General features: G+C 36.4%; 1 protein-coding gene across 2 annotated transcripts in view; it reads left to right on the plus strand.

The window, feature by feature from the left end:
• VCAN (versican) overlaps positions 1–22,930 on the plus strand; it is a 111,964-nt gene extending 89,034 nt beyond the window's left edge. For both annotated transcript variants that reach the window (XM_043593252.1, XM_043593251.1), the window contains 3 exons: positions 15,310–15,454; positions 21,114–21,296; positions 21,442–22,930. In XM_043593252.1, coding sequence (XP_043449187.1) covers positions 15,310–15,454; positions 21,114–21,296; positions 21,442–21,569 — 456 coding nt within the window. In that variant the 3' untranslated portion in view covers positions 21,570–22,930. The remainder of the gene's footprint in view (positions 1–15,309; positions 15,455–21,113; positions 21,297–21,441) is intronic.
• Positions 22,931–26,704: the final 3,774 nt, after the last annotated feature.

The following is a 26,704-nucleotide window of genomic DNA, read 5'->3' on the forward strand; positions in this document are numbered from 1 at the left end:
TTTTCTTGTGGTCTATGTCCATTAAGTTTCAATGGACTGTGAAAAATACTGTATAAAAATAACTTAATTGCCGTTTCCATGGCCTAGACTGGTCCTAAACTTGGTAAGTAAGCAAGAATTGCACTTTGCACGAGAGAAATATCTTGATCTTCCTAGGAAATTTTCAGGGGAAGATAACATGACCTCATGTAGGTAACTGTACAGTGTAAACAAGAAACTTACCCTAAATGAGTTCACGTTTTTACATTGAAACCTAAGGATTATGAAGAGAGCATCAAGTGAGGGTCTTGGTTTGAAGAAGTGAGCAGATGAATTACATAAATAAGCAAAGCGTATCAAAGAAACAATACAAGCAAATCTAGAAAGCACTCTGACAGACCCTTGGTTTCTTCTTAATTCCCTCTTTGTGTCAAATAAAAGTGTGCTAAGGAGTGTCCCTAACTTTGAACATTTTGAAACAGAAAAGACCATCTGCCCAACAGCCTGTCTCCCTCCCATCTGACTGATCTCTGGCCCACTCTGCTTTTGTAACCACCCTCGCCTCTATCCCTTCCTTTCTGACACAGCCTAGGTGTCTCTTAAACTCGTTTGTAGTTCATTCTGCAGCCACCATCCCCTTAACAGGTTCCATATGTTTGCAGGCTTTGAATAAAATAGTTCTTCTTTGTTTCGCTGTTTACTCCAAATGTCTTGCCTTTGAAAAGATCCCTAATAGTAAACTCTACATCAGAGAAAGCAGTATCCGCTTACACTTGGAAATGGTGTTACCTTGACTGTGTGCAATTTTAAGGACTTTGTTTATGTTTTAGAGTGATTTCTCCCTTCTCCCCTTTGCCCCCATTTTTTGTTTGAAAGATTTATTAGAGCTTATTCTTCTTGGGAGGTAGAGCAGTATTAAAACAAAAAAGGACCTTTGATATTTACTGTATATTATCTTCTGTTATTCAGCCTTACAATTCAGTAAAAGCAAACAAGTTTCTATTAGGTTTTTCAGTCTCAATAATTTCTTTTCTTAAAATAATTAAGCTCTGCTTCAATGAACTTGCAGTATAATTATATCGTAGTTAACAGGATTATGCTATATCGCGAGATGTCGACTTATATGCTTGTACTACATTAATAGTGTTATTTGGCCAAGTTATCTAAATTGCCCTTGTTCTTCAGATTCTGATTGATTCATTCCACGTTATTGGCCCCTGTAATATGGTGTGGATAACATGCCAAATTCTTGCTTTTGTTGTATTTTCAAAATCTTTTTATTATCATTTGGGGGGTTTACCCAGTAAGTTTCACAAAAGTGTACTCAGAGGGAAATTGGGTCTAGCCTTAACCTTTGTGATTTTTATTAAGGTCATTTTCTCTTAACACATTCCAGTTTTTATTTTCTCACTAGGTTTTCTAGTAACCAGTCACACTTCAATTTGTGTCTTAGTTTTCTATTGACGAGTTGTTCTTTAACTTGACTATTGATCTCTTAATAGCGAAATGCCCCAAGTACTTTATTAGAAACTCAGACAAATAACTTCAATAATGAATAACTTCACTTGTCACCCAAGTGATGTCTTCAAAGACACTAAGTTAAACTATCCAAGTTAAATACACATTAAAGCTGGCAAACTTAAACAAACATTTCTTATCTAGCTTCCATACTTTTAGTTGAGTTTTAAGTTCTTTCTTTAACCTAATTGTTAAATGAATGACTAGTCTGAAGTGTTTCCCCCAGATATGTTTCCAGTGCCTATGACCTGCCCTTTCCCTTACTATGAACTCTTGTTACTCTCTTCCTGAAATCCTGCAATATCTTCCTCTTGCCTTCAGTATAAAATTCTAATTATGAGCCTGGCATACCAAGCCCACTATTCCACCTGCCACTTCCTAAGCAATATCATCTCAAAATACTCAGTTCCTGGAATAAGCCGTGACATCTAACTCCTGAGGATCTTTGCATACTCTTGCCCTAGTGCTTAGAATAATTTTATTTAATAAATGTTCATATGCCTTGCTTAGGCAAGAGTCTCCTTCCAGGAAGCCTTCCCAGTTGACTGTGACTAAGAGCTCCTCTACTTGTTCCAGAAGCCTCTTGTGTCCTCTTTGCATCTGACCACTGACCTCCGTGGGGCTAATTTCCTGACACTGAGCTTTCTGAGGCAGGGATTAACCTTCATTTATATTTTTTCAGCACCTAGTGGAATTGTTGACAAAAATAGATACTTAATGTTTTTTGAATGCTAATTAATATTTTTTAATGTTTATTTTTGACAGAGGGGCGGGGGAGAATGTGGGCAAGCAAGGGAGGGGCAGAGAGAGAGGGGGACAGAAGATGGGAAGCAGGCTCTGAGCTGACAGCACAAAGCCCAACGCAGAGCTCAAACTCATGAACCATGAGATCATGACCTGAGCTGAAGTCGGACTCTTAACCGACTGAGCCACCCAGGCACCCCTGAATGATAATTAATATTTATACATTGCTCAATCATCTTATTCTGTTATGTTCTGAATCATGAAATGACCAATTAAGTCTTTTGGTGAATCACTTTGTGACAATTCTTGTTTATCTAAGTTAAATATTTAATTTAATGTTGTACCAGTATGAAAAACATTAAAACATAATAGATGAGATTTCAAAAATGGTGAAAAAAAAAGTTCCCCCAAAACAAATATATATATATACATAAACATATATATATATATATATATATATATATATATGGCTGAGTGTACTGCATCTTAGAGAAGTTATTAACCCAAAGGAAAACAGATGTGCCTACTGGAAATGATGACAGTTTTGTCCATGGTTGTCCCAAGAATACATTTACAATAAGCTCTGGGAAGAAAAAATGGAAAGCAAACCTTTCAGCCTCTGCCACCCCTGCAGGTTTGAGTTATATCAGGGCAGATTTTCCATGAAGCTTTAGGAAACCAACAATTACTCAAAACTTTGAAGGAGGATTTTTTTTCAAGATAGGCACATATTCTGTCATTATACTTTCTGCAGAAAAATTACTTAGAAAACCCATATTATCCAAATCCAAAATGTAGTAGAACACACAAAAGAAAATCTTATCCCTGAACGTTATTTTATTTTTTATAGTTTGGTTGACTAAGGATGAATTGGTTGCCTAAGGCTGGACAGAGCTTCATTTATTCATCCTCTATCTGAGTCTGTTCTTTCAAGCATAGAGGCAGCCAGACATGAGAGAACAGCATGGAATCATTTATACTGTCCTATCTATATATTTCCTAGCAAAATCATTTTCACAACTTTCTGTACAACTGCAGACTACAGACAACTGTCCATGGATAGCACAATCAGGCATTGGAAACTGTTAGGTGCCTTCATGACACTACTTTTTATAACATATCTCCCAAACAATTGGTTTAAATTCAACCCCTGGACCTCAGAGATTTAAAGCTGTTATCATCATGCTCCCTCCTCTCTCTGACCCCCAGGCATAAATTCTCACAAGGGGAGAATTTGGTCCTTTCTCTCTTCTCTTTAGTGAGTTTTTGCAGCACCACTAAAGCTCACCCCTCACCACCGGGGATTGGATGCTTCAGTGGATCAGAAGCAGTTACTTCAAAGGAAAATGTCACCTTAGATAGTGTTGTGCAGAGGTTGAGGATTGAATAGAACTGACAACCCAGTTTCCTTTTAAAAATGTTGAGGAGCCTTGGAGTGTTTGATTTGTTTGGCAAGAAACAAAACAAAACAAAAAACAAAAAGCAAAACAAAAAGCAGAAACAAACAAGCAAAAATCTTTCCATGTCTCTTTCACATTTTCCTTCTATCGTCTCTATTTTGTCCACACTCAGGCAAGCCCTGAAAGGCTGCTGGCTTGTCAGCTTCCTGGGAAGTAGCCACAGCCCTCTTCTCACTGTCCAGTACTATTAGAGGAAACAGAAAACCTTCCTCTCCTCCGCACTTGTCTAAATCTTTTCAGGAAGTTCTCAAACAAGTTACTAATTCACAGAACCATAAAGGTCTTATTTTCTAGCTCTAACGAGCTCATCTTGCCCCTCGATAGTTCTGACAGAGGTTGCAAAAGGCTAATTGGTAGCCTTTTGCACTTAAAAAAATACTACTTGAAAAATATTTCTGGAAGGTAACTGAATTTTGCCTTTTTTGTTTGTTCTCATCTTGGTAAGCATGTTCAGCACTGGCAAGCTGGCATACCTAGAATTTGGGACACCCAGTCACCCTCCTGGTTAGGGTTGATGCATGAGACTCGCCAGATTTGTGGATTGACTTTAAATACAGAGACCCCTTTCCTTTTTTCATAAATAAACTCATCAGTCTGTCAAGCAAAGTATTGTGAGAAAAACCAGCTTTGAAAAAAGGTAGAAACAATGAAGAAATAGCCCTTAACTCAGGAATAAACACTTAAAGGGGGCAGAGAAAAGGAGTAACAAGTTGCAGGCCATAAACCATTAATTTTTTTTCTACAGGAAGGTATCATTATTACCCTTTTATAAACACAAAGGTTCCTCTCCTCCTCCCTCTCCCAGATGTCTTGGACATTGAAAGAGAATCAAGAGTATGAGCTAATTCCCAGTGTTTTCTAAACTCGTTTGTAGGTTTCTGCTCATTTGAAAGGATTGTCCATGATTTGGCAGAAAACAGTGCAAAACAAAACCCCCGAACTGAAAACTTAAGTTTTACTTTGTCTACCTGAAAACATTAAAAAACGCTCTGTAAAGTGTTTGCAGATGGATATGTGTCAGCTGTGGTGTGGTTTGAGATCCAAGTCAGATGCCACTTGTCTGTGAACAAGTCACACCGCATATCAACATTAATTTAATTATGTTAAACTTCACAGACTTCATTATATTAACCTAAAAGCCAAGGAAAACATATGCTGTTTCCTCATCCTTTAACACATTACTCATGAGTGGAAGAATTCTCAGTTTCTGTTCTGCCCAAGACCATTCAGCTCTTAATAAAAATTTTTACTTGTGTTGCAGTTCAGTTTGATTTGAAACCAAGAACTGGTTCCTGTGATTCTACGTGTGAAATATAACCAGTCATAGAAGTTCTGGAACACAAAACCCTCATCTCCTCCTTGCCTTTACTTGCGCGCAGATATCTAGTGATAGGTGACAGGGCTGGAAGAACACTTACCATCACTGGAAAATCATTTCATAATTGACAAGATTCTCCTTAAAAAAAAATCAATTCCTTCTCACAGATGCTTTCCCAGCAGCTCTGTGAAACTCTAAAATCATGTACAGATATTTAAATTTAATTGCTAATTACTTTAAGGCAATTCATGGAAAAGGCAAACAAAACTGTGGAATGGGTTTTGGCAGTTTCCCACTGCATTTGGATCGTTAGCGCTTCCTGCCTGAAGACCTGCGCAAACAAGCTTGGGGTGAGGGAACCCACTGGCTCCTTCCGAGGTGGGGGTTAAACGCAAAGGGTTCCGTGGGGCTCTGCCTGCCCCTCCCCCATTCCAAGTGCTCTCGCGGTGGGAGGAACTCACATCCTTTAGAAAATGCTGTTGATAATTACAGCTTTGTAGGGCAGTGAGCTCACGCTATTACATGAGATTAGTGCTGTACTCAAGAGCTGCCAGATTGTCTCTCCCGCACAGAGACTTGCCAGCTAGGAAAATAATGGGCATATTGCCATTTTAACAGCTATCAGGAGACCCCAAGTTAGTTTTTCTTCCCTTCAGCATATTCATGTTTGTAGGATCCAACTCCAGCCTACCAGCCCAGGGCAGTGACACAAAACAAATGTCTCTTTCTCCTTTAAAACAAAGCTGCTCTTTTCCTTTTTGTTGTTCAACTAAAAGACAACAGCAAGACTATAACCTCCCTTAAAACATAAATAAATAAGGACCCAGACTGGAGTAACCTTAAGCAAGTACTAGGATCAGAAGAGGTAGATCTCTACCTCGCAGGGAGGTCATTTGCCCCCTAGGAGTTGAATAAAGCAAAGTTAAATGTACCCCCTGCAGACTGAAAACAAACGCCTATTGTGCAGCATAGCCATCTAGGGGGAGAAAAGGCATTTTAAAGTTACCAAATGTTTTGATTTCTGTAATAAGTAGTGCTCCTCACTTCCTTGCAGATAACTGGTTGACCTATGTTCTGAAAGGCTGAGGGTAACCCAGAGTGGTTACTCTGAGTTCTTTATTTTGTGAAAAGGTGGTTTCTTATCAGCATACGTTTCAAACGTTTCAAACGGGTAAGCGGTCCTCTTGGGAAAGTGTTTCTATTTGTGGAGTTGGCTTTTATACTCTGTGGTTATCTGTTTCCCCTTGGCATCAGTGGCATTTGGCTAATACTTGTAGCTCTGAGAATACGGCCTTGGCACTGTCCCTTGCAGGTGATGATAGGGGTTTGCACACAGAAGTCAGCTTTTAGTACAGGTACCAGGTTTTATGGCTAGTCTAGGTAAGTTTTTACCTACAAAAAAAAAAAAAAAACCTAAATGTGAATCACACCACGGGCAGTAATTTGAGCACACACGTGTTTGTTTATAATCTGCCCTGTTGTAAGGATTTGAGGTGGGTATTATAGATTTTACTTTGCTTCTGATGCAGTTTCAGCATTGACGTAAATATAAATAATCTGATAATTTTAAAAGAAAAAACGGAGAAAAATAAACTATTGTAGATAACATTCTAGTCAGATTGAAAATTCGGATTATAGCTGCCATGACCTGTAACGGAACAGAATGCAATCACATTGTTAAATACTGTTTAGCTGAGGTCCATCTTCTAGCAAAGTGTTCTCTTCATGCTTTCCCTCACAAAACTGAGAGAACATTTCACATATAATCATTTCATCTTGATACATGAAGTAAATAATCATGATTTGGGGGGGTATTGTAAATTCTGTTTTAAGTAACTTAGTTGGTAATTCATGATATATTAATGGATGGATATCACCACCTAGTGGTCATATTGTATTTTGTGTTTCAAAACTTCACATACCCAGAATTCCACTTAGATCTACGAAGGAATAGTATTCCTGGTGAATTAAGTTCCTTTAGTCTGGAGTTTAAAATATACTATATACTTATTGTGAACCTGAAAGTTAAATGTGAAATTAGATAATTTTTCAAACGCAGCGTGAAGTTAACACACAAAGTCACATGCTTAGTAAAATCCTAGCAACTGAGGCAAATATTAGAGCCAACGTTTCTCATATCTTCACTTTATACACAGTAATAGAACACAGTGGAAAGTTTTCCTTGGCAACTTACATTGGTATGTGAACCTAGAGGACATTTTTGGTTTTCTTATGAAAGCTTTTCACAGAGAATTAAATTAGCAGTGTTTGGGGGGAGGGAGAGTAGATAGAAAGCAGCGACTGGACTGTTAGATTTAGTATGTTCTCCCATCAATTACAATAAAATATTATGTCATAGGACAGCTTCACTGGGCAAATGTCAAGAATGGTTTTTACCAATGGAATGTGTGTGATTATTTAAATGTGCTTGGCAAAATCCATAATAGTTCTGAAACATAGAGACTTTAATTGGGCTATTTAAGATAATTTAAATTATAGTGAATTTTAAAGAATAAAAAGTGACTGTATCTAAGCTGAAAAATTATAGCAAAAAGTGTGCATAGGTAGATGATAGTTATATAGATAGATGAAAGAAGGCCCTTGGCAGCTGCAGATTCAGGATTTCAAGTTTTGCAGTTTCAGTTACACATGAGATACCCTGAAGATTCACAAGATGAAGTAATTTGTACTTTTTTTTTCTCAGGTACAAATTTGAAGTGTACCTAGTGGCTGGCTAGTGTGTGAGAATTGTTCGATTAGCTATCAAATCTGTCTAGTGGGTAGCTCAGTTTTTGCATTTCCAGAGGTCTATTGCTGTTTATTCTGCTAAACTTTGAACCATTTTGGATCATATTTATGGCGGGAACCTATCTGCCACCAGGTGTGTGGGAATAGGGACATTTCTAAAGATCTTAGATAATTCTTCCCTAGTGCCAAGAAGTTCTGTATTTGTAGGTGTGTGTGTGTGTGTGTGTGTGTGTAATAGTGGTAAATATCACATTTGTGTCTCACAAAAAGATGAACTGCAATTTTATCTAGTGTCTGAAAATTCTGTTTTCTTTTTAATAGAGATGAAAAGAAATCAAGAGATTCTGAACAGAGTATCTAACTTTTTAGGAGAACTAGTTAGTGCCCAGTGATTATTCTTCATAGTTATTTGACCAAGTTAAGAAATCGTAAACTATCAATGAGAAGAATTTAAAATGGGTCAAATATTATGGAGAAGAGTTAATTATCAATTAAGTTTTGATAGGACCTGTTGCTTTGTAAACTTCTCCCTTTCAAGAAGCTGATAAAAGAGATTTAAAAACAAGAGTTTAATGTTCTGGGCATTCTTTCTCCACTAGAAGTTGAAACAAAGTTTTCATTTTTGAATCTTGTAATTTCAAAGTTTTCATTTTTGAATCAAATTTACAAGATTTATACAAAATTTTGACACAGAAAAACAAATACTATTTGGAATGTTGCATAGAGGGGTAAGAGTAAGTCATTCCGTGGTTGAGGAACCTTCCTTACTCCAGTTTTTCCTTTTCACCACCTAGCTGTTTGCATTTTTCTTCATAAATTGATTTGCTTACATATGTATCAAGTAGAGGACCAGCTGGGATAGGACTGTCACAGCAGTAACTGATTAATACTGGATATCCTGTTTCTTTTCTTTAACTGAGAGCCATGAACCCAAGCAAACTCCTTTTTTAAAGCAAAACGAAGCTTTTTTAGAAAGTCTATTTCTAAATCTTCTATATTTCTGGCTTTTTAACCTGGAAAAAAGGCAGTTTTCATCTCTGTGTAAGGAAAATGTCAATTAGTCGCATTACATCTTTACTATCAATTTCTTTTGTTCGTGCTTGTGATACTAGTTATCTGCTGAGATGTTAGCGCCATTGATCAAGGCCCTGTGGTGTGTATTTTACAGATAAAAGATCCCCTGGTATCTCTGAATGATAGTTGGGACTCCTAGAGTCCCAACTATATATAATCAGAAATTCATCTTGAAAGGATGTTAAACTCTGTCTAACTTTAGTAGATTACTTTTGAAAGATAACTTTCAAAAGCAGACACTCCACCCCCATTCCCACCCCCAAACACACACACACTCTACCCTCCCCCCCCCCCCCCCCCCAGTGTGTTTATGGAATCCAGGGGAAGACTTGCAAAGAGCTGAGGAGAGAGAAGAGCTCCTTAGCTATGCTGCTTGACAAAAATTAGTCAAGTCCCTCTTAGGTCTGTGGAATTGAGGTCACTCTCTGAGAGTGAAGAATTTGGGCAGGCTGGGAGGTCCTGTGTTCTCCAGAAGACCTGCAGGTTAACTTTTTGCTTTTATGTTAATGTGAGACAGAAACAAATTCTTGACAATAAAATACAGATTATTTGGAACAAAATAAACTAAGTATTTATTAGGTTTGATAGATTTTTATGAGTAACTTAATTCAGTTCTGAGTTTTCCCTCTCAGTATTAAGATTGGTTCAAATGAGTTCTTTGGTTTGTAGAGATAATTTTCATGTGAGAGAACCATGCGTAGCTTTTGGGTTTTGGCCAGGGTTTTTTGAATCATTGTAGGCCTTTGGCAGCTGATGTATTCAAATCCATTTGGGGGGAAAAAGAAAGAGAAAACAACTGAAAAGTTACAAAATCCAGTTTAATTGAAATAATTGTCTCTTTTGGCACTTTGGTTTTTTACAGAGACAGAGAACAGTCATTTAACGGGAACTCTAGGAGGAACTTTACCATATAATAGGCAACATTAAGCAGTTTCATACTGGATACAAAATAATTATCTCTTAATAAAGTGCAAGCTTGTTATAGAACACGTAGAAAATTTTATATCTGAAGTGGCTTTCCTCTATATCAACTACTTAAGTTATATGTCCTAATTTTCTCTGCCATCAGGAAAGAATGAAGATGCAAAGTAATTTAGAGTTCTCTTTTCAGACATAGCCTTGATGTTATTCTGTTCCCTGGGGGAGGCAACGAGAGTTTGGGGTTTGGGTTGGAGAACATGAGTCTCGGAGACACAGACAAATGTGCAGAAGTCTGATCAGCATTTATTTTTGTCAATGGTGTTGAAATGAATTCTCCGTAAACTGTGCTGGCTTTTTGGCATATTTCTCAGTTTGCCTGTCCAGCCCTAGAAGAGGGTTGATCTAGGGTAGATCACCCAGGATGTTTGCTTATGATTTCAAATGAGGAGGAAAAAAATCAAGATGGGAGTAGGGCATTTTTCTCTGCCCATTCTGAGAACCTACATTTCTGTGTGTATAAGACACTGTCCATTTGAGAGAGGCTCTATTACATTCTTAGAACTTGGAATTGATTTCCTGAGGAGAGATCTCTTTCTAATATTTAACTTCAGTGAAAAAATATATTATTAAACCTGAAGTCAATGATTTATTTTTTTATACTCTTTACCCTGCAAGTGATATTAAAAATAAAGCTGTAAAGAATTCAGGAGGAAACAAAGAGTTATTCAGAAAACTGGAGTTTCCTTTGCTAAAGTTAGGTTGGCAATAACATGGAGCAAAATCAAAGCATCTTAGCCAAAATAAATCTGCACAATGGAGCTATCAGATATGAGGTAATAGTGTGACATGCCTGTGGGTATCCAACATTCTTGTAAAAACCACAGACCCAAAATTTGGTCCTGCACCATTAAGCCACAGTTCTGCCAAGCAACAACACAGAACGCAGGTTTTCAATCACTGTTGCAAGCCCAATGTAATTCCCACCAGAAACAATTAAATCTTTTACCAGAGGTCTAATTCTGGGCAGCCTAAGCCCTGAGAATCACTTCAGTGGCATGGAATCTGAATCTCATTTCAGTGTGAAAATGAGGCAGTCATTGTTCAGATCAGGAGGAAAAGTCAGCTGCAACATACATGGCAGGCCAGGAACTAGTGACTTGAAGTGATATTTGTTGAGGTTAGATCAGAAAAAGGTTAGCTAAGAAATTTATAAGTTCTTTCTGATAGCTGCATAGACCATCTTATAGTGTTCATTTTTGCTGATTAGAAAAATAATTCACGCTGTCTTTAGGGAAGTGGAAAATATATAAGAATATATAGAATAAACTATTACCTCCTCATATAACTTAGATATCTGAGAGTATGTGTAAAATTTGGATCATTGCATGTTTTTTGTATTTTGCTTTTCATTGCATATTTTCTGTATTTTGCTTTTTAATTTTAACTTAAAACTTCTTTTAGTATTTTCCATTTCCCTATATATTCTTCACAGACAAGATATACAGACTATATATATATATATATATATATTCACTCTATAGATTTTTACCCATTTGCTGCTAGTATAATTAATATTTTAGATAAACTATTGTTCACATCTCTGATTATTTTTTTAAGATAGAATTTTAGAAGTGGAATTATGGGATGTAAGTGGTGGAACTTTTTGAGGTTCTTGATGTCTATCACCAACTGTTTTCCAGAATGGTTATTGTCTGTCTCACGTATCATTTGCCAACAGTGAGCAACATCTTTGATTAGAAGTAGATGTGGGGGTGCCTGATTGGCTCAGTCGGTTGAGCATCTGACTTTGGCTCAGGGTCATGAAGTCATGGCTTCTGAATTCAAGCCCCACGTAGGGCTTGGTGCTGTCAGTGTGGAGCCTACTTCGGATCCTCTGTCCCTCTCTCTCTCTGCCCCTGCCTCTCTCTCCCTCTCTCTAAAAGAAATGAAGCATTTAGAAGTAGACGTGGATAGGGTAGAACGCAACACACTCTGTTGTTCATTATTTCTAACTATCAAATTATTTATTAAACAATACCAGTGTGTGCCAGGCATAATTCCTGGCAATGAGGATAAGTAGTAACCAAAAGAACCCCAAGTTCCTGTCTTCAGTGAGCTTACATTATATTAAGGAGAAAAAAAATACAATAAATAAATTATATAGGACATCGGAAGTTAATTGTTATGAAGACAAATAAAACAAGAGATCTGGGAGTGTGTGTAGGGACAAGGACTCAGGGAGCATTACACAGTTTGCATATCCTGTGGATGTATGGGAAAGTTTTCCACCTTTGAGGACTTTTTTACGTGTTTCCTGTAAGAGGTTAGTTAGAAAGTAACCTAGAAATGATTGTGCGCCAAAATCCATAAGTATTTGAGGAACTCTGGAACTTTGGCTATAGAAAATATCCAATACAGATCTTTGTTAGTTTTAAGGAATTCCTATTGCTTTGCTTATTAATTTAATTTAATTTAATTTAACTTAATTTAATTTAATTTAAATTTTTATTTTGATGCTGCTTTAATAGGTCTGTTAAAGACAACTTAGTTACATATCAGCAACAGGTTGAATATGACTTTTATTTTGCTTTGTTGCTCCATTTCCTGTTTCCTTGTTTATTAGCTATCTAAAAGAGTAGCAAAAGCAAAAACAACAAAAGGCTTTATGGGTGGAGGGTGAGAGATGATAAGGGAAAGGAAGTAAGCAAAGAAAAGGAAAACAGAGAAATAATTAGCAACCCCTTTTAGAGCAAATATCAGTTCCTGGCTTCAGGGAGACCTGCCAGTCAAAGGATCTTCTGATCTTCCTTCCCAAGGCCATCAAGGCAGTAACTCAGTGGTACCATTCAGGCTACTAGAGTTGGATTTCAATCCATTTAATTTCTGGATCTCCACCAGAAAAATAAAAACACCCTTCATTCTGTGTTTTGGCAAAAACAAACAAACAAACACAAACCACACCTTTATTAAGCTTCCCTTGGTTCTTTGCAATTTTATCGCTTTTCAAAGACTCTTATATAGTGGGGATCTCCTTATCTCGATCTTAATTTTTGGCATGATTGAGGAGGATTTTAAAACAAAGCTAGGAAAAGAGGTTGAAGGAAAAGTAGCAGGTCTCTTAATCTGGAGGCTTTCAAACTTTAGATCTTCTCACAAATTATTTTATCAAAGATCAAGGTTTTTACCATACTTAAAAGTTTTAAAAGCCATTTGTTTTTCTGAGAAGAAAAATCAGATATTGTCTAGTATACTTATTATACATTTTTAAAAGATATAAAAGTACCCACAGAGCTATTGGTTTGTTTGTTTGTTTGGCATGTTCTGAGTTGGAAACAACGGCTTTACTCTTAAATACAACTCTTTTTTCTCTATCTTTCCCAAATAAAATCCCTTAATTCAAGCCACAAACTTATTTTAAATTTAATTCAAGAAAAGACATAGATCTGTAGAACCAAGAAAGATAGTCATCTCAGCTATTGCACACGAATCTGAATCTGTCCTTCTACCAAGTGAAGAAAGTTTGACTCTGTCAGATTTGGTAGCATTAGATGTGATGTACAACATGATAGCAGGCAAAGCATATTGAAAAAGTGATTCTCAAGTTGATCCAGAAAGATACTGAACAAACTTGTCCCATATCACATTCTAGTTATCAGGAGACCCAAGGCTAGGAAATTGCTCTCTTAATTATAGTCTGAAGTTTATAATTTTTCAACAGACATAGGGACTGTGTTTTTCATACAATTATTGATGATGGAGACAACATTTTAAGGTAACAAGAAATTGAATGTAAGCCCAAGAGCCCTGAGTGCTTAAGATCTCAAAGTCCAAGTTTCTCCAAATCCTACTGGATTCTTGTAAGAGATAATACATACCAAGTACCTAGGAGAGGGTTCATCCATTATAGGTGCTGAATAAATTACAGGTGTTATTCTGATGGAAAGCAAAAGATAATTCTGGTTATAGTTCATTGCCCAGACTGGGAAATCAAAAGATACCATCTAAAGATACAGTTATAAAGATAACCAATAGAGGGGCATCTGGGTGTCTCAGTCATTTAAGTGTCTGACTTCGACTTAGGTCATTATCTCATGGTTCTCTAGTTGGAGCCCCGTGTTGGGCTGTGTGCTGACAGCTCAGAGCCTGAAGACTGCTTCAGATTCTGTCTCTCCCTCTCTCTGCCCCTCCCACGCGTGATCTGTCTCTCCCTGTCTCTCAAAAAATAAACATTAAAAATAATTTTTTTAATTAAAAAAGAAAATCAATAGAAAAACATAAAAGAAAAACAAATATATTTTATAGTAAGATATATATATGACTTTTTATTATTTTTTAATATTTATTTATTTATTTTTGAGAGTGAGAGACAGCACAAGAGGGGGAGGGGCAGAGAGACAGAATATGAAGCAGAGCCCCATGAGGAGCTCAAACCCACTAACCATGAGATCATGACCTGAGCCAAAGTCAGACACTTAAATGACTGAGCCACCCAGATGCTTAAATGACTGAGCCACTCAGACGCTCCTAGCAAGATATATTTTTAACAGTTTGTCTTTTGTATCAATATGCTTAACTGTGGTCAGTGTTCCAATTGAGAGAAAACAACTTCCAGATTTATATTGTAAAGCAAAACTTAACTGTATAGTGCATATAAGAATCACATCTAAAGCAGAATTATTCAGGGGTCACCTAGGTGGCTCTATTGGTTAAGCTTCTGACTCTTGATTTTGGCTCAGGTCATGATCTCATGGTTTGTAGGAATGAGCTGTGCGTCAGACTCCGCACTGTTAGTGTGCAGCCTACTAGGGATTCTCTCTCTGCCTCTCTGTCTCTGTCTCTGTCTCTCTCTTTCAAAATAAATAAAAATAAATGAATAAGTAAGAACTTTAATAAAAAAATAAAACAAAATTACTAAGGAAGGTTGAATATGAAATGATGGAAACATGTATATTGGGTAAGTATAAAAAATAAATTAGCAAATGTCTCAATTTTTCTTAACCAAATAAATGAATTTAGATAAAACCAATCAATTAAATAAGGCAAGAAAACATACTTTATAGTGGCAAAGAGGTAAAAGAAAGAATACAAATTTTATTGCACTGTCATTATAATTACATAAAATTACATGTGCCCATAAGGGCTGGGAGAAAACATGACAGAGTGATGAGATTATGGATTTTTTTTTCTCTACTTCCACTCCCATTAATATTGTTACACTTAATAATAATAACATGATCAAATTTCTTAAGTCAAGCATTCATTACATATTTAGAAATGTAGGATATCTAGAACAAAATTTCTCAGACGTATCTCATTGCCAAAGGAAAAAAAAATACACATTTGCTGTAGAGACTTTGAAATACGTATATTTTCCACTCAGAGTGTAAAAACTTTTTTCTTTATCATTAAAATAATTTCAGTTAGATAGTTCAACAAAAACTGTTGAGTCATTCTAATTCCATTGCAATGTAATGGCTCTGTTGCTCTTATCATTTGCTACTTTTCGACTATCAAGTAGTTAATTCTGTTCTTCCTCCATTTTTATAGCAATATGAGAACTGGAGGCCCAACCAGCCAGACAGCTTCTTTTCTGCTGGAGAAGATTGTGTTGTAATCATTTGGCATGAGAACGGCCAGTGGAATGATGTTCCCTGCAATTATCATCTCACCTATACCTGCAAGAAAGGAACAGGTAATGATCAATTAATAACGCATACCTAATCTTCATTTCAATTATCAAGCATATTCAAGATGAATAAACTTCATTAGTTCAAGACACAAACTGGATGTCATATATGGCATCTCTTGCTGCTTATGGAATATTTCACTCCTCCAATACATTTGCAAAATTCATTTTCAGTAATGTCTTTACCTTAGATTTCAGATGCTTAAGATAACAATGTCATATTCGTATTGCAAAAAACTACCTGGCAGTATCTTTAAGAAAAACAAAGTACCAGCCCAAGAGTCTGTCCACCTGTTTATTCTGATGAGGAGAACTTAAAAAAAAAAAAAAAGTCAACATCTAAGAATCGGGTTATATCATGAAATAATCTGGATTTTTTTACTCTGGTAGAAAAATAAGAACTGGTACCATTTGGTCCATGTTGGAACGTGTCAGTGGTTTAAAGTTCTGGAGCTTAAATTGCCCTCGCTCACTAGGGTTGTTCCCTCATCTTGTAGGCATTTGAAGTTTATAATCATTTCTGTAGGAGCTCATTATGTGTTTATAAACAATAGAACAAAAACAGCATCACTCTATTGTTTAATACCTTCAACATCTGCTAAAATAAAAACATTTGTGATGTAAGCTCTGTAGCAAGAATTGCTTAGTCAACATTAAACAGATAAAATTAAGAACACTGATTTTAGAAAGTGTTTATTATTGACCAATATGTTTGAATTTCTGAGGCACACTGTATAGACGTCCTCCTTTAAAAAAAAACAGGAATTCCATAAAAATTTTTTAACCTTTCACAATTGATAATGGTGTTAGAATATGAAAATTTAGCCTCTAGACCTAGAATTTTTCATCAAGTAAGAGTACAATTGCAAAATATAAATTTCATTGGATTCATTTGTCTTTGGATATAAAAGTAGTAAACTAAAAATACACACTCTGCAGATATTTTAGGAACAACTTAAACCCCAATACTAAGAAATTCTATCAGAAGAAAGAAAACACTGAGATACACAGAGCTCAGATGAAACTCAGCTGTCAGCTCTGTCACTCTCTCTGCTATTGTCTTATCTAAAGTCGAATTTATTCTGACTATCCTTTCTGTCTGAGCAGCTTCCCTGGCTTTGTGCATTACTTCAGCACTTCTGCCACGGGACTTGTGAAAATAGCAAATCAGGTATTTGCTCTTTTCCCTGTTTCTAGTGTAAGAAGTCTTTAATGAACTGTTTGTCTTTCTCTGAATGTCATGTTTGCCTTCTTAAGTCTCCAAATGTTCTTTGGAGTCATGCCTTTCCCTTTGTGATCCAAGCATTCTTGTATGCCCCATGTTATTTTTTCCTAAAGCAGGGTTTCTCAACAGCAGCACTGTTAATATTTTGGCCCAGGTAATGCTTAGTTGTGGGGGCTGTCCTGTGCATTGCAAATGTGTAGCAGCGTTCTTGCCCTCCATGCAATGAATGCCTGGAACGTTCTTCTCCACCCCCCTATCCTCCTCCTTTGTTTTGTAAGAACCATCAGCGTCACTAGACCATGCCACCTATCCCTGGGGAGGGAGGGAGAGAGAGAAAACTGCCCCAGTTTGAGGACCACTGCCCTATAGCTACACAGGCTTTACAAAAACAGCATCCTGGTTTACATTTCCAGATGGGGAAAAAGATTTGTAAGACGTTGGTTCTACTTGGTTAAGGGAGAAAACCAAACCAAACAGAAAGATTCCTGTATTTTGTCACTCTTTTGTCTGATTTTTATTCATATAGACTTAACTCTTTGTTAATCAAATACTCTGGGGAATTTTATAAATGTCTATAGACTTTTATAAAAGACTCATTTCTCCTTTCACATGTTTTAGACATCCTTAAACATACAGACCTAAATAATTATACTTTTAATTAAATACGTGTGAAGAGGATTATAATATGTGTATATAAAAGCCATTATTTCCAATTTATTGAGAGTTAACTGACATACATCACTGTATAAGTTTAAGGCATACAGCATGATGGTTTGATTTACATAAATTGTGAAAATGATTGCCACAGTAGGTTCAGCTAACATTCATCTTCTCACATAGATAAAAGAAAAAGAAAAGAAAGAAAAAAGAATAAAGGGAAAACATTTTTTTTCCTTGTGATGAGAACTATTACGATTTACTGTCAACTTTCCTGTATATCATACAGCATTGTTAGCCATAGTCATTGTGTTACATTACATCCTATTACTCATGTATCTTAAAGCTGGAAGTTCGTACATTTTGACCACTTTCTATGAGTCTGTTTGGTTTTTTGTTTTAGATTCCACATATTTAGAGTTAGATTTTAGATTTGCTTTAGATTCCACATGTAAGTATTTGTCTTTCTCTGTCTGAATTACTTTACTTTGTATAATGCCCATTCGTGTTGTCTCCAATGGTAGGATTTTCTCATTTTTTATGGCTGAATAATATTCCATTATATGTATGTATATATACCCACAACTTCTTTATCTATTCATCCATTGATGGACACTCAGTTGTTTCTGTGTCTTGGACATTGTAAATAATACTGCAATGAACATGAGGGTGCAGATATCTTTTTGAATTAGTGTTTTTGTTACCTGTGGATATATTCCCAGAAGCAGAATTACTGGATATATGGCAGTTCTATTTTAATTTTTTAAGGATCCCTCAAACTTCCCTGCTACTTTTCTAGTAGCTGTACTAATTTACAATCCCGCAATGGTTCCCCTTTCTCCACATCCTCACCAGTATTTATCTCTTGGTTTTTTTTTGTTTTTTTTTTTTTTGATGATGGCCTTTCCAATAGGCATGAGGTGATACGTCATTGTGATTTTAATTTGCATTTCCCTAATGACTACTGATCTTGAACATCTTTTCATGTACCTCTTGGCCTTTGTGTATATTCATTGAAGAAAGTCTTTTTGGACCCTTTGCCCATTTTTTAATTGGGTTATTTGGAGTTGCCGCTGCCCTTCTGGTCTGAGGGGCTGGAAGACACTGTCTGCAACAGATGAGGCTGTGACTCAGCACCTTGCCTGGGTGTGAGCAAACCAAGCTCTAGAGCTGGCAAATCTCCTCATTTGAGGATCTGAATCAGGCAGATATGTTCCCTGGTCAGAGTGCACTTCTGACTTGGCTCTGCAGATAAGCAATGCTGCTGGCTGGGATTACTACTTAGGCATTGCAGGTATGAATTTGGTCTACGAAGATTCATGTGCTAGTTGTTTCAGACCCCTCCCCCTCTTTGGAGTCATAGTCAGATTCCCCGTGGCTGAGTCCCAAAGATTCCCCTGTAATACCCGTGGTGCAACATCAGAGTAGGGCTCCCACAAAGCATCCCACAATGCTGGGGAAGCTGGTTTTCTTCCTGGCGTTCTTTTTTCCAACTGGAAGAACCTGAGGCTCAGAGAAGACCTCTTCACATGATGCTGCACACTCCTGGTGGAGGAGCAAAGTGGTCAATGGTTAGCCATTCCCTTATCCTGCTAATGGAGTCTGTCTTTGTCTCTGGGCTGCAGGGGAGTGCTTTAACCTCCCCTCCATGTTCAAGGATTCTCTCAGTAGTGTCTTGTTCTTGAATAGATGCTAGTTGTTCTTGGAATCATCACTTTTTAGAGAACACCTCAGTGCATACTATCCACACATCTTTGGATCATTTTGCAGATTCCTTACAGTCCCATCTGTTTACTTCCCAATTCCAACCATGGATAATGACTTCATTCTCCTATTTTCCTCTTTAGTATTATCACATATGCTCGTATTTGTAAACGGCAAATTGTTTAGTTTTGCACATTTTTGAACTTCAAGTGGAATCATATTGTATGTATTTTGTGACTTGCTTTTTCTGTTCAGCGTTATTTGTGAGATTTATCCATGTTGATACATTTAGCTGTATTTCTTCATTTTGCTGCTTATAGTATTTTATGTATAACTAACTATATAACATGTTATTTACCAGTTCTCCTGTCAGTAAACATTTAGGTTATATTGAGTGTTTTTGCTATTATAGACAACATTTCTATAAATATTCTTCAATTTGTTCCAGGTAGACCTCTGTGAGTTTCCATAGGGTATTTTTCCAGGAGTGACATTGCTGAGTCATAGGATTTATGTGCCATCAAATTTATTACAAAATGCCAAATTATTTTCCAAACTAGTTTTCCAATTTGCACCTTCCACCAGGAATATGTGAGAGGTCCTGTTACCCCACATCTTCTTTAACATTTGATATTATTGGACTTTGAGATTTTTGCCAATCTGGTGGGTATAAAATGTTATCTGTTGTGATTTAATTTGTGTTTACTTGGATACTTTTCCCTGAATATCATTTCATATACTTATATGGCATTCACTTATAGCTCTTTTGTAAAGGTTCTATTCATGTTTGTTCCTCATTTTTTTTTTTAAATTTTTTTTTTCAACGTTTATTTATTTTTTGGGGGACAGAGAGAGACAGAGCACGAATGAGGGAGGGGCAGAGAGAGAGGGAGACACAGAATCGGAAACAGGCTCCAGGCTCTGAGCCATCAGCCCAGAGCCTGATGCGGGGCTCGAACTCATGGACCACGAGATCGTGACCTGGCTGAAGTCGGACGCTTAACCGACTGCGCCACCCAGGCGCCCCTGTTCCTCATTTTTAAAAATTGATTGCTTCTCTTTTTTATATTGATTCATAGGAGTCATTTTTATATCCTGTTTTGTAATCCCTTGGCAATTTTATCTGTTGCAAATACCTTCTCCCAGTTTGTAGACTGTTTTTACTCCTACCCTGTGGTATTTATTGATGAACGGAATTCTTCCTTTCGTTGCATTTTTCTTTATGGTTCAAAACTTTCTGTGTCTTAAGAAATCTTTACCTACCCTAAAGTCAGAAAGATAGTCTACACTGTTTTCTAAATGTTTTAAGGTTTTTGCCTTTTATATTTTTGTATTTAAACCATCCAAAATTAATTTCCCATGTATTCCCTGAGGTAGGGAATGAAGTTCATTTTTATCCATATGAATACCCAATGTCCAAGTGAAAAAAACTACCTTTTCTCCACTGTTCTGCCATGTTGCTTCTGTCAAGTATCAAGCCTATATGTGTGGATCCATTTCTGGTCTATTTGCCTGTCCTTCCCAATACCGTACTCATTGAATTATTTTAGCCATATTATAAGTCCTCATCTATAAATAGCTTTGAAAGAAATCTGTATATTGACAATGACAACTTTTAATTTGTCAGCATACCACAGAATCAAGTGTAAGTGAATTATATAATTGATAGTTTTTAACCTTAACCTCACAAACCCATTAGTTTTCCGACTGAAGACATACAATAAATAAAAACTTTAAGATACTGATGGAGACAACACCGATAAGCCACATGTTGGCATGAGACAGGTGCTTTTTAATTTGGAAGTGGCCCTTCCAGATGGGTAGATGAATATATGATCATTTAGCCTAGTGGTTCCTTACTAAAACACAGTTAAAGGTGATATAATCTGAGATTGAAACTAGGCACAGAGTCTCAGTATTTAGCTTTTGCTCTTGAAAAATTTCAATTCTTCAATTCTAAATGATTGCCTTTGCTGAAGGTGCTTGATTGGGTACCGTAAAAAAGGAAAGAAAGCAAAAGATTCATACTAATAGAAATATTTAGATTATTTGGCAATAACCCAATTTACTTTTCTTCAGTTGCTTGCGGCCAGCCCCCTGTTGTAGAAAATGCCAAGACCTTTGGAAAGATGAAACCTCGTTATGAAATCAACTCCCTGATTAGATATCACTGCAAAGATGGTTTCATTCAACGCCACCTTCCAACTATCCGTTGCCTAGGAAATGGAAGATGGGCTATGCCTAAAATTACCTGCATGAACCGTAAGTGGTACTTTAGAAAGAATGGACAACCGTGCTCTAACAGCTACTAGACACCCTCATTTTACAGCTACGGTATTGGTAGTTTAGGGTATGGAGCAAGTAATATTGTTGTGTTTTCTTTCTTTCTTTCTTTCCTTCCATGTAGCATCTGCATACCAAAGGACTTACTCTAAGAAATACTTTAAAAATTCCTCATCAGCAAAGGACAATTCAATAAATACATCAAAACATGATCACCGTTGGAGCCGGAGGTGGCAGGAGTCCAGGCGCTGACCCCCCAAATGGCGAACATGTGTTTTCATCATTGCAGCCAAAGTCCTAACTTCCTGTGCCTTTCCTATCACCTCGAGAAGTATCATCAGTTGGTTTGGATTTTTGGACCACCGTCCAGTCATTTGGGGTTGCTGCGCTCCCAAAACATTTTAAATGAAAGTATTGACATTCAGTAAGAAGGCTAACAACATGAAAGAAAATGAGGGCAGAAAGTAACCGTTTCCAGCCTATCTAATTTCTTTAGTTTTCTATTCGCCTCCAGTGCAGACCATTTTATAGTGTATACCAGCATACTGTACTATTTAAAAAGCTCAATTTCAGCACCAATGGCAATGTAAATAAGATGATTTAATGTTGATTTTAATCCTGTATATAAAATAAAAAAGTCACACTGAGTTTGGGCATATTTAATGATGATTATGGAGCCTCAGAGGTCTTTAATCATTGGTTCGGCTGCTTTTTGTAGTTTGTTTAGGCTGGAAATGGTTTCATTTGCCCTTTGTCAGCAAGACCGAGGACGGCTTTTCCTAGACAACTAACAAACACAAGGGCTTATAGGTCACTGCACCACGTCAGCCTGAAGTGCAGTTTGCTTCCAAGCGGTGCTGAAGCCTGGCTAATAGGATCCTGACAGAACTAGGGACTGCACCGTGGAACTCCTCTTTGCTGCATTCCTTTCTCTTCACTTACACGAAAGGCCTGAATGGAGGACTTTTCTAGGACCAAGAGCATTTTTTAGGGGTCAAAGTGCTAATTATTAACTCAACCAGGTCTCCTTTTTAATGGCTTTCATAACACTAACTTACAAGGTTACAGATCAACACATTTCAAATGGATACAGACCTAAGGGTTATGGAGGGGGGTGGGGATTGTTAAAACAACAACACGCATTCAAAGAAAGAAATTTTGTATATATAACCATTTTAATCTTTTATAAAGTTTTGAATGTTCATGTATGAATGCTGCAGCTGTGAAGCATACATAAATAAATGAAGTAAGCCATACTGATTTAATTTATTGGATGTTATTTTCCCCCAAACCTGAAAATTGACATTAGTGTGCTAGTTATTTTTCAGTGTTAGCCTTTATGCTTCCCTCACACAGTTTGGGGCCATATAATCTAGGTATTTTGTCCCTGATTAAATAATGTGATGGATAGAATGCATCCAGTGTTTATTATGAAAAGAGTGGAAAATGTATAGCTTTCAGCAAATGGTGTTTGCCCATTCTAAGCAAGGAGCTACAGAGAGAGCGTGGGCATTTCTTCCTATTAGGTGGAGTGTACATGTTGACATTTCTCCCTGTTTCTTCCCACTGTGTTTTCTCCCCTTTATTTGAATAAAGTGACTGCTGAAGATGAATTTGAATCATTATCCACTTAATTTAATGTTTAAAGAAAAACCTGTAGTGGAAAGAAGGCATTTAGGAGCCATTCCCTCATTTCAGTTAGAACAACCTTGAGGAGAATAGACAACAAATAAAATGCAAAACGAGCAGACCCAACATGGATTCTTGTTCGCGAAACCTCCTTTGGCTCAGAAGGAACAACAGTAGCTACCATCATTCTCTGTGGCTTTAAGTAAGTTCCTTGGTTGTCACACTAAGTGTGATCCACCTTTAGGTGTTCCAGAGCACAGAATGACAGTGTCGACCTATTAGGTTTTAATTTTCCTCTTTCTTTGCAATGCACACAATACGTTCCTGTATTTATATTATAATATGTATAGTGTAAAATGTGAATGACTGTTGTTGTTTTTTTTTCTTTCTTTCTTTCTTTTTTTTTTTTTTTTGTGAATGAAAAGCTAAAATCTTTGTAACTTTTTATACCTGCTTTTGTTTCACCAAAGAAACCTAAAATCCTTCTTTTACTATATTGTGACTGGTCTGGTTATTTACAACTTTAAATGCACCAACATTTTTACACCCTAGTTTCATCACAAAGTTCAAGCTGCTGGCTTGGATGAACTGATTTTGTGGCTAGCAGAGAAGTGATTATATATGTACCTGTGAAAATTCAGATAGTAATGCTGATAGTGTTTACATCTACATAGTTACCCATTAATCTCAAATGTGAAAGATGCATTCAATAGGAAAAGTGATAGCTCATGTTTACAGAATGCTTCCTATGAACCAGGCCAAGTGCATCATCTCCCAGCAGCCTGTGAGAGCAGTGCTGTTACCGTCTGATGAATGAGGGATCGGCCGTAGAGAACTCAAGTCCTTTGTCCAAAGTCCCATAATTAATTTGTAGTGAATGCAGGTCATTTCCAGAGTCTGAATGATATTCTCAAGAAAAATGTAAAATATTATGTTCCAATTGTTATATGTTTAGGAGGTTAAATTACTGGCTAGAAGATCCTATCTAAAAAGTGATCAGAAGATTTCAAAAGCATCAAGCTTCTATCCACCCAGACATCCATCCATTTCTTCATTTTTCATTCATTCACTATTAAGTGTCAGGCTCTGACACTTATGTCACTTATGACACTATGTGTCAGGCACTGTCCTGGGCCCTGGAGACTCAGCAGTGAATGAACTAGACAGATCTCTGCCCACATAAAGTTTTTTATGCGGGGTACATCCCCTGGGGATTATTTTAGAGCTTTGTTCTATTCGATAAATTTATGGATAATTTGGAAGAACAAATCCATGATATGTTCTGCAGTTGTAGCAAAGATATCAGAAAGGGCAAAGGTGAGTTCAAAATTATTTTGAGGTCTCTTTCTTGGAATGTCAAAAATATATGGGAATTGGGCATGAATAGAATCTCTTCTTCTCTTTGCTGATCTTGTCCTTATAATGTGCAATGCAGTCTGTCATATCTTTTACCCAGAACTTTAAACAGAAATTACCCTGGAGAGTAGATATGAATTTGCATTACTTGTGCATGTACACCCTTATTAGATGTTTATAAGCCCATCGGGTATATTTTTATTGATCTAGGTGCAAATAATGGAGTCTGTAGGATTTTCAATTACCCAGAAGTTTGAGGATATTTGTACCACTCAAAGTCAGCTAGAGGTGGTTTTCTGTTTCTAAAGTCTAGGTTACATATCAGGAGGAAGAACATGCCCCTACCTCTGGGGGCTATTAAGAATAGGTAGTCTTCCAGAGTAGCTGAAATGGAAAAGAAGTAAGAGATTATATAGGGAGGAATATATCATTTTAATGTGATACAAAGTAGACCTTTTCTGATCTTAAGTGAATTTTCAATACAGTACAGGAAATAGGAACTGGGTTAGCCTTGAGCTAATGTCCAAAAGCCATATATCATGTAAAATAAAGTTATGGAGTTTGGAAATAGAAAAACAAATGTAATAGGTTCTGAGTAGATTTTATGCATAACCTGAGCATGAATGTCTCCCAAGAAAATGATCTACAACAGGGTATATATTTTAGAAGAAGGCAAATATGTCATTATCAAGTGGCTGAAGACTCAACGATGTCAATGTTTTGTAATGTGTTTCTTTTTTGTGTTTCCTAATATAAATGCAATGAAATCATTTTTGAAGAGAAATGCCCACAGCAATGTTTTATGCTGATATTTGTACTTCTTTCTTTCTTTCTTTTTTTCTTTCTTTCTTTCTTTCCTTCTTTCTTCTTTCTTATGCTGCAATTTCCATTTGCTAAACAAAACAGAATTCACCAAAATGATTCTGTTCTAAAACAAGTCTGGGGCACCTGGGTGGCTCAGTCTGTTGGGCTTCCAAAATCGGCTCAGGTCATGATCTCACAGTTCATGGGTTCAAGCCCCATGTCAGGCTCTGTGCTGACAGCTCAGAGCCTGGAGCCTGCTTCAGATTCTGTGTCTCCCTCTCTCTGCCCCTCCCCTGCTTATACTCTGTCTCTCTGTCTCAAAAATAAATAAACATTTAAAAAATTGTAAAACAAGTCTAAATAGAAAGTTTTTAAAGGTTGTTGAGTGAGTCACTCAAGATTGTATAATCTTTTTCCCATTATCACTCATTTCTGTATGTTTGGGTCCCAGCTGGACAAGAAAGAGCAAATGCCAAACAAGAACAGAAATGGGTTTTGTTGAGGTGTTTACAGAACAAGCAAAGCTTGTGCTTTCATTAAAATTTAATGCAGAGTTCTGTCTAAGCCTATCACGTGATCCCTGCTGAAGATTGAAGTTTACTGCCTTAAAGCAGGAAGTCTTAAATGATTTTTGATAGTGTTTACTCTAAAATAAAAATTTAAAACATATATCCCCATCACATTTTAAGTTGTCAACAAAAACATTTTCATCATAAAGTCAAATAGTTGTAAAGGATGTTATATTTGGCATATTTTAAATATTGCCATTCTAAAATAAACAAGTAACATTACTCTTTTAAATATATTTAGTGGAATCTAAATACCATAGTGGTTTCATACCTATGATTATCCATTTAAAACATACTTGAAGATTGCTTTTAACAATCAGGCATTTTATATTTTTCTTTTCTTGTTTTTGGACTTGTTTTCTTATTTCAGTTTCCCCCTTGGAATTTTATCCAAATATATATTTATGTGCTTGGTAATCTTCTACTGACTTAGCTATCAAACATATATACATCAAAATTTATAATTAAAAGTTAATTAATTTTTCTTGTGAACATAAAGGTATAAAAGTTTAAAATCTCTTGTATTATCATTATAATTTTCTTATATACAATTGATCAAAACAATATTACACTATTACAAAACTTAAAAGATAATTATACAAGTTGTAGAATTTTATTAGAAATATATCTCAATGAGATGATCAGAGCTGTTTTTCCCAGTTCACATTTCTGTGAGTAAATATTCTTAAAAATTAGAATGTGCCATGGCTTAGCATCAATTCTATTCCTATTTTGTTTTTTATAGATTTAAACACTGAGAAACTTGTCATAGAAGGAAATGATAGAAATCATAATTTTATTATGCAATGCTACTCACTATTTTTTTACCTCTTTCTGAATTATGCCAAAAATCGCATAGTGGTCTATCAAAATTATTTTCAATTGCCCTTCAGCTGACATCTCAATGAAGTCTTTCTTTTTCTTTCTTTTTTTTTTTTTTTAGCATTTATTTATTTTTGAGAGAGAGATAGAGACAGAGCATGAGTTGGGGGATGTCAGAGAGAGAGAGGGAGACACAGAATCCGAAGC

This window comes from Prionailurus bengalensis, chromosome A1 (assembly GCF_016509475.1).
Source record: "Prionailurus bengalensis isolate Pbe53 chromosome A1, Fcat_Pben_1.1_paternal_pri, whole genome shotgun sequence".
Classification (NCBI taxonomy): Eukaryota; Metazoa; Chordata; class Mammalia; order Carnivora; family Felidae; genus Prionailurus; species Prionailurus bengalensis.